The 9,393-nt window shown below is 36.0% G+C and overlaps 1 protein-coding gene across 1 annotated transcript in view; it reads left to right on the top strand.

Moving 5' to 3' along the window:
* LOC107742695 (ankyrin repeat domain-containing protein 13D-like) overlaps positions 1 to 9,393 on the top strand; it is a 25,101-nt gene that overhangs the window by 981 nt on the left and 14,727 nt on the right. Inside the window, exons 2-9 of the mRNA XM_016555724.1 lie at positions 6 to 88; positions 1,521 to 1,645; positions 1,806 to 1,851; positions 2,138 to 2,281; positions 2,358 to 2,547; positions 7,136 to 7,202; positions 7,310 to 7,391; positions 7,533 to 7,594. Of these exons, the coding sequence (XP_016411210.1) occupies positions 6 to 88; positions 1,521 to 1,645; positions 1,806 to 1,851; positions 2,138 to 2,281; positions 2,358 to 2,547; positions 7,136 to 7,202; positions 7,310 to 7,391; positions 7,533 to 7,594 (799 nt within the window). The remainder of the gene's footprint in view (positions 1 to 5; positions 89 to 1,520; positions 1,646 to 1,805; positions 1,852 to 2,137; positions 2,282 to 2,357; positions 2,548 to 7,135; positions 7,203 to 7,309; positions 7,392 to 7,532; positions 7,595 to 9,393) is intronic.

Below are 9,393 nucleotides of genomic sequence, written 5' to 3'. Positions count from 1 at the left end.
TCCGTGTGGCTCGGGCACCTGGAGTCCACGCGCTTCTTACTGAGACACAACGCGGATCCGACGCACAGCAACACACAGGGATGGACAGGTACACGAGTCATTTAAAGGGATACTTCACCCACAGATCAAGCTTGGCATCACTTACCCGTGCATTTCCAAAATCTGTGTGACTTTACTCAGTGGAGCACAAAAGAAGTGTGGACTTCTCCATCAGTGAAAGTAATCCGAGACTGGGCTTTTATGATGTTCAGAAGCTAAGTGGAGTGCAACTACAAACAAACAAACAAAAATAAACATGAGTATATATCACAGCTTTGCCACCACAGGAATAAATTATATTTTAAAGTATATTAAAGTAGACAACTGTTATTTTGAATTGTAATACTATTTCATAATATTACTGTTTTTACTGTATTTTTGATCAAATAAATGCAGCCTTGAGCATAAGAAACTTCTTTAAAAACAAAAACATAAAAAATCGTACTGATCCCAAACTTTTGAACGGTTGTGTGTGTGTGTATATATATATATATATACACACTCACAGCTTTACTCACAAACATAATAGTAAGAAGAAATGTCTAATAGTAGTACATACATTGTACAATTTTGTACACACATTGAACAATACATCTTTGCAGGCATTTTCATGACCCTAAATGATAAAAGTCACAAAATGTCATTAAAAACACAGTAGTTTTGTTAACCACTATTTCCAACAGCTAAAACAACTGAAATGGATCAAATTAACCTGCAACATAATATAAGGTTTAAGCTTTGAAAATGATAAAAGGACCATAAAAGTAGTCCATATGACTTGAAAAGCCATACTATAACTTTGTGTGAGGTGCAGACTGAGATGTGAGGTATTCACTGAAAATACAGCAGAATACAAGATTTCAGTCAATAACTACTTTTAAAAAGGCTCTGGTAAACATACACATTACAACACTGCACATGTGCACAAGGTATTTTTGAATCCGATTGAGAAAATAGTTGTATTCAAGCATTTATTTGCTTAATTTTTCCCTCTTTATTATATTATTTCAGGGCTACACCACCCCTTTCAATCTGATCAAAATTTAATTTGAATCGAGCTCCATCAGATTTTTTGCAGTGTTTACGTCAAGACCTTTTAGTCCAGTTGAGACATCAGTCCAATTACGCATTATTATTGGATTATTTGGGTGCATGTAAACATAGCTACTGTGGTATATCTTGGAATATACCATACAAGCTGATACTTCTATGTTGTTTTCATTTTTTGGAGATTGACATCCCCAGTCCCTATTCTCTTTCATTATATGGAAAAGAGTTGCCATGGGATTCTGGAGAATATCTCTGTTTATATTCTTCAGAGAAAAAAAGAGAGAAAACCACACAGGTCTGGAATCACACAAAGAAGGTCATTATCAGTAATTAAGTGTATCATTTTCATTGTCTTTTAAGACCTTGTGCATCTTCAGTATACCGCATTGGTGCACGGCGGTGGTCATGGCAGTGTTGAATTCTGTGTGCAGTTTTGCAGGAGGCAGTGAGCACTGGAGACCCTGAGCTTGTGCAGCTGGTCCTTCAGTACAGAGACTTCAGAAGAGCCACAGAGAGACTGGCTGGTATTCCTGAGCTACTGAGCAAACTGAGACAGGTGATCCTTATGCACAAATACACCCTGACTGAAGATGCATTTGATGTTCATTCATTGGGTAAATCCATAATCCTTTTTTTTATCAACTTATCAAGTACAGTATTGGTTTGATTTGCCATCCTCTCTCAGAAAGCATTCCAACGTGTTGTCTTTCTTGCAGGCACACGATTTCTACGTGGAGATGAAATGGGAATTTACTAGCTGGGGTGAGTTTGAGAGCAAAAGAGTTTTTAAAGACCAACAAACTCTTTTGCTTTAACTTCTGTCTCACCATTGGTGAATTTTATTGTGTTTATTTATTGATTATTGAATGATGAATCTGTTTCTGCCATTTAATACCCTGTGAGGCTGATGTGGCAATAATTTATATCCAACCAACCCACTATTGCCAACCTAGATGGCAGCTTTAACCGTTTCAGCACCACAGACGTGGACAGCTCCTCTGATCAATTGCTCCTGACAGTCAGTTGTCATTCTGTCTCAATTACTCAGTTCCTCTAGTGTCAAAAGTTTGTCCGAGCGACGTGTATCGTGTATGGAAAAGCGGTTCGTGTTTGAGAGTCGACACCACTTTATTGGGCTTTGAGCACATGACTTGGCTTAAGGGCCGACGCAGCTACATCTTTAAAGGTGGAGGTGAGTTTTCAGCACGCATTCATGCAGGGTTCTCATGCAGAGTTCAGTGCTTTGAGGTGTCTTGTGTGTTTCGCAGAGAGCGGGGCCATGGTGATGGAGGTAGACCACGAGAAGCAGGTGGTGTATACAGAACCGCTGTCTCTGTCTCCGCGGGACGCTCCCTCTCTGCTCGCCGCCATGCTGCCCTCGCAGGAGAACACGGCCCAGAGACTCACCTCTCCTATAGTGTCCACTCATCTCAACACACGCAACATTGCCTTTGAGAGGTACAGGCTTTACCACAGATTTAATTAGTCTGAGTCTGTAAGAAGTGCTTTAGTGCATGGCTTCTTTTTCAGTGGCGCTGGTTCCGGAGGTATTTTTTCCATTAATTTTTCCCATAGGGATTTTTTAAAAGTCTTTGTTAAAGCGATATAAGCCATGAACCGAAACAAACCAACCAGCTACGAGGAGAATCACAACATTACAAATATTTATGTGAAGCAAAAAAGCTTTTGAAAACCTGACAAAAAGTCAAACGTACAAGACTGTGTACTTAACGGCTTTAATGAGGGAAAGAACTACAAATTAAAGAGCAGGTCATATGGGTTTTTGAAAAATATCTCTTTTGCAGTTTATAACGTGGAAAGCACGATATTACTGTCTTACTGAAGTAGTTCTGATAATTCGCGGCGAACCTACTATTTCCAAAGAATGTGTCGATTAATGTAGACTGACATTGTTCAGATTACTTAATTTAATAATAGTATGTAGAAGAATAGTAGGCAAGCTTTGGGACATACTACTTCGTCATAGCTGCTTCTTTAACGAACGCTCTGTTGCTTAGTTACGTGTATTCTGTCTCTGTTTAAACTACCCTGTCAATCATCTTAAGTTCACAGTGTTGCTGCAGATGAAATATAACGTGGATAACATTAAATTTATATTTTTTCATCAGGTTAGAGTAGACATTGATTATTTATCACTCAAATCCGTTTATCTACCTGTCCGTTGGTTGCGTATATCCGCCATGTTTGTAGTTTTTTAAACAATTTTAATGCGTGTTTGTAGTTCTAATTGAATCCTTGTCCACAAAATCATAGACTGTATAAAAACATGGACGTAGTGTCCGTGACGTCAGCCGTAGGTTTCCGAAGAGCGTTTTTGAAGCCTAAAGTCGAAAATGGGCAAAGAGGCGGGAGCTGGTTGCTGAAACCACGCCCACCTAGCTCGACGGTGGTGACAGCAGCAGAGCCGTTGAGAAACGGCTCTGGACAGCAGCGGCAATCCACCTGTCACTCAAGTGGCCGCGCCCTTAATTGTGTAGAACTTTAAGGCTTAATATAATTTAAACGGATGAGTTTAAAAAAAAATTCACCCCCCTCACAGTTGTCATGAAGGGCAAAATTAGCTATATAGACCAAAACCACTTTTTGTACCAGGCTGTAAACATATTTTTTTCTGCTGTAAAGTTGGGCATTTTAACATGGGGAGTCTATGGGATTGACTCCCTTTTGCAGCCAGCCTCTAGCGGCCAGTCGATGAATTGCAGTTTTAGTCACTTCCTTGTTGGTTTCACGAAAGAGACCGGGAGGTTGCCGCTTGACTACAACTCATATTAGTCAAGAGCAAAGCACATGTAAACTGATCAATCAGTATTTGTTTTGTTCATATTTTCCATTCTAGGTGCAGGTTAATTTGAGATTACACTACACTAACATGGAAACTTCTTGTGTATATGTATACAAATATTTCAGTATTTTGACAGCATGGCGAGAGTGACTCAATTACATAATTTATGGTGCTTCATGGGAGTTGGTGTTCCCTGAAAGCTCTTTTGGCTGTATTTATTCACAGCGACTCATATCGCATCATATTGATGATTGAAAAATAATAAGTTGAAATAATGTCAAAGGATAGCTTCAACAGAATCATATATCATCAATTTAACAACTTCGTAGCTCACAGTAGGTCTTTCTTTAAAGGTTTATTAGTTTGTTTGTTTTTTCCAATATGTTTATTGTCCTTTTCTTATTTTATAAACACACATCAGCTAGGCATATAGTAACAAAATAGCCTATGGAACACCAGAACAAGTACACAAGTACACAAGCATACACCCCTTCACTTACACGTTCAATGAACACTTTTTTTTTCTTTAAAGAAATGCATAAATAATAATAATAATAAAATAAAATAAATTAATAAGTAAATATTTCTAATAGGTCTACATTTCCATTTTACATGATATTTATGTATGGCTCCCATAGCTGATCAAAGTCTTTCCGTCTGCCCTTAGCAATGTAAGTTAGCCTTTCCAGTCCGATACAGTTCGATTTTCAGTAAGGTCTACATTTCCATTTTACATGATATTTGTGTATGGCTCCCATAGCTGATCAAAGTCTTTCCGTCTACCCTTAGCAATGTAAGTTAGCCTTTCCAGTCCGATACAGTTCGATAACTCCTTTGTCCACATTTTCATAGATGGAGCATCCATACTCTTCCAGCCTAATGCAATAACTCTTCTGGCTTGAAGGAGACCAAAGTCTACAAGTTTAATCTGCCTTGATGTTTGTATAACGTCCATTGGATATATTCCAAGAATACAAAGTTTTACATTCAAAGGAATTGCAATATTAAACATGTCTGACAAACATTTTATAACCTCCTTCCAAAAGTTTTGTATCTTTGGACATTCCCAGAAGCAATGATATAGTGTACCTTTATCGTCCAAGCATTTAGAACATATATCTGGAATATTAGTAGACATTTGATGAAGTTTGACAGGTGTTATATAGGTTCTCATTAACCATTTATATTGAAGTAATTTAAACCTTGTATTTATTGTCTGCGTTTGTGCTTTTAAGACAAGCATAGTTCCAGTCTTCCTCATCTATTTCTTCCTGTATATCCATTTTCCAGGCATTTAATTTGTCCAATGTTGATTCAGTACTGTATTTCACCATTAAATTATAGTACACAGATACGTGACCCTTACCTTCTAAATTTCCGAGAGTTTATTAGTTAGTACCTCAACAGCCGGGTCCGTGTATAATAGCCGAGTCCATTTAAGAAAAGTTTTGCCTAATCCAAATCTTGAAAGAACATCAAAGAGATAGTCCCATTCTATCCTATCGAATGCTTGGCACGCATCTACTGATAACATTACGGTGTCTTTTTCATTATGTCTCTCATGTAATATATTCAAGACCCTTCTGATGTTATGATAACCTTGTCTTTTTTGTACAAAGCCTTGTTGATCATCAATAATTAATTGGGGAAGATATTTGTCTAATCTTCTAGCAAGTGCTTTACAAAGTATTTTTGTATCACATCCCATTAAACTAATAGGTCTGTATGACGAGCATTCAGTTGGAGGCTTATTTGGTTTTAATATTAAAGTTATTATAGCTAGTCTTAATGAATCTGGGAGCTTTCCAGTAATTAATGATTCCTCATACATGTCAAGTAATGGTCTTAAAAGCTGTCTTTTAAATGTTCTGTAAAACTCTATTGGAAGCCCATCTGGGCCTGGTGCTTTACCGCTGTTAATATCCTCTATAGCTTCACTAATATCTCCTATTGTTAAGGGGCCGTCTAATACCATTTTCTCATCCTCTGATATAGTCTGAAATTGCAGCTGGTCAAGAAACGATTTCTGAACTGTTTTATTATTTGCTTTATATTCTGATTTGTATAACTGTTGATAGAAATCTCTAAAATGATTATTTATCTCTATTGGGTCTATAGTTAAATTACCAGATTTCAGCTTTATAGAGTTAATTGTTCTTTCAGATTGCATTTTCTTTATCCTCCAGGCCAATAGCTTACCTGCTTTTTCCCCCTGATCATAATATGTTTGTTTAGTCCACATTAAGCTTTTTGCCACTTTATCAGATGTTAATTTATCATAGTTAGCTCTCATGACAGACAGGTTATGTAATTTTTCAGGATTATTATCAATATTACTTTCAATTTCAACTTTTTTAATTTGATCCTCTAATATTTGTAATTCCTGATTATGTTTTTTGGCTTTAGCACTTGTATAACTAATAATCTCTCCTCTTATGTAAGCCTTAAATGCTTCCCATCTAATACTGGCTGTAGTTTCATTCGTATTTAGTTCAAAATATTTATCAATACAATTCTCCATAAATGTAATAAATGCTGGGTCTTGTAACAAATACGTTTGCAACCTCCATCTAGGACAGTGCTGAAATCTACCCAAATGAATCTCCATAGATACTGCTGCATGATCACTAATTACTATACTATTATACCTGCATTTTTTCACATTAGACAACAGTTCCATCGAGATGATAAAATAGTCGATGCGTGAGTGAGTTTTATAGGAACTTGAGTAACAGGAATATTCTCTTCTATTTGGGTTTAGCATTCTCCAAACTTCAATTAATCTTAAATCCTTCATATAATCAATTATTGTTTTTCTAGTTTGTATATGAGTTGCATCAATTTGGGTGGATCTGTCCAATACAGGATCGAGGGTACAGTTAAAATCTCCTCCAATAATATTAAATCTCTCCAAAGAAGACACGGTTAAAAATAATTTCTCAAAAAATAGTGGGCTGTCATCGTTTGGACCATAAATATTTATAAAGTTCAGCTTTTGTGTCAAAATACTCCCCTGAACAATAATACATCTTCCAGAAGGGTCCTGAATGTTTTTTGTAACTTGAAATGGCAATGACCTATGAATCAGGATAACTACGCCCCTTGCATGACTATTAAAAGTTGCATGAAATAAAGGTTTATTAGTTATTGTTAAAAATCACATTTCTATGGAGTGAGTTTTGTGAGTTTTTATTTCTGGAACCAGCTGTTGTACATTTAATTCCCTGTTCTGCCTGACTCCAGAAATAAGTCTGGGATTTGGGGATGGCGCTCCGAGAAGACGGAGTTTGTCAGTGGATATGAAGCAAAGGTAGGTCCACTTTAAAAGGCATTTAGGTCTGAGCCTGGCTGAAAACACCTGTGTGCCTGGACAAAATGAGCTCCCTAATTGTTTTTTTTATAATTACATAATTGTAGGTTTACAGTGCCAGTAATGTGGAGTTAGTGACACGTTCTCGGACTGAGCACCTTTCTGACCAGGACAAATCTAGGAGTAAAGGTACATAAACCCATACAGACAGGAAAAATATGCTGACAGTCAGTTTAACTAATAAATATACAATCTGAGACAGTTTTTGAAATGCATTTCCCTTTCTGTGCTGCCACCATCTACTCACTCCTGGCCTCTCTGTGCTTTCAGGATCTAGAACTCCTCTTCAGTCGTTCCTTGGTATTGCTGAGCAGCACATCTCTAGTACTGGGGTGAGTGTGATCAGTGCATATCATTTCAGATCAGATGCATTTATTTATCATTTCAATATACTTAGTTGTTTTTTAAATATTATATTTATAACAGTTTTTCTACAAATACAAAACAAATCAAAATCTCACAAAATGTATACAAAAAGTTTGCTATACATAAAATAAACACGCAAAAGAAAAATACAAAAACGATGCACCAGATACAGTGAAAAATACACACCTTAAACAAAGTCATACTTAATCAGACTTAAAGAAAACATTAAAAATGGAGTGAAGGAATACAAGAGTGAAGTTATCCATATTACATAAGTGCCCAAGCAAATTTCAACTCTTAAAAAGATAAGTAAGGAAGGGGCCCCAGATATTATCAATTTTTTTAGATGCATCAATCTTAGAAAAAAAACGAATTATTTTCTAGCTTGAGGGCAGCAAGCATTTCAGCCTGCCGTTTATGAAAACTGGGTGGTAACGTGTACTTCTAGTCCAGGGGTGTCCAAACTCGGTCCTGGAGGGCCGGCGTCCTGAAGAGATTAGCTCCAACCCCAATTAAACACACCTGAACCAGCTAATCAAGCTCTTACTAGGCATACTAGAAACTTAAAGGCAGGTGTGTTGAGGCAAGTTGGAGCTAAACTCTGCAGGACACCGGCCCTCCAGGACCGAGTTTGGGCAGCCCTGTTCTAGTCCATCAAGATCACCGTTGAATCCACCAACATACCGAACATAAGAGACAATTGCTGAGAGTGTGTCAATGCTAATATAGGGTCAGAACATCCAAACAAAGCGAATTCAAGATCTGGACTGATATCTTCTCCAAAAACATTTGGGTATGACCGAAAAATATTCTTCCAAAACTCAGAAATCTCAATCTGCAAAACCAAAAAGTATGAGTACGCGTCCCATCTGAGCTCTTGCATCTATCGCATAGTGGGAAAATGAATGGTAATACTTTTTTTTTTTTTTTTTTACAATTATTAAACAAATGATAAAGTTACCTCACAAAAATATAAATTAAAAATATATTTAGGAAATAAATTGACAAAATAATTACAATTTAAATTATTTGAAAATATCAATGATTAATATAATAATTAAACAATAGCCTAAAACATATAAAAAAATAAAAAAATTTACATATACACTACCATTCAAACGTTTGGGTTCAGTAAAAAAAAGTGTTGTTATTGAAAGAAATACATTTCTGGTAACACTACAATAAGGTTCCATTAGTTAATCTTAGTTAATGTATTAACTAACATGAACAAACAATGAACAATACATTTGTTACAGTATATATTAATCTTTGTTAATGTTAGTTAATAAAAATACAGTTATTCATTGTTAGTTCATGTTCATTCACAGTGCATCAACTATTGTTAACAAGCACAACTTTTAGTAACGCTTTAGTAAATGTTGAAATTAACATGAATTAAGATTAATAAATGCTGTAGAAGTATTGTTCATGCTTATTTCATGTTAACTAATGAATCTTACTGTAAAGTGTTACCAAATGTCTTATTGAGCATGGATGCATTAAATTGATTGGCTTTAAAGACGTTTATAATTTGACAAAAGAGTTCTATTTCGAATAAATGCTGTTCTTTTGAACTTTTTATTCATCAAAGAACCCTGAAAAAAAAATACTATCATGTTTTCCACAAAAAAAAACTATGCAGTATTTTTCAACATTGATAATAATCAGAAATGTTTCTTGAGCAGCAAATCAGCATATTAGAATGATTTCTGAAGAATCATGTGACACTGAAGACTGGAGTAATGATGCAGAAAATTCAGCTTTA

This window comes from Sinocyclocheilus rhinocerous, unplaced genomic scaffold (genome assembly GCF_001515625.1).
Source record: "Sinocyclocheilus rhinocerous isolate Xijiao unplaced genomic scaffold, SAMN03320098_v1.1 scaffold70, whole genome shotgun sequence".
Classification (NCBI taxonomy): domain Eukaryota; kingdom Metazoa; phylum Chordata; class Actinopteri; order Cypriniformes; family Cyprinidae; genus Sinocyclocheilus; species Sinocyclocheilus rhinocerous.
Note: the sequence above shows the minus strand (reverse complement) of the source record. Positions and strands in the feature narration are given on the sequence as shown.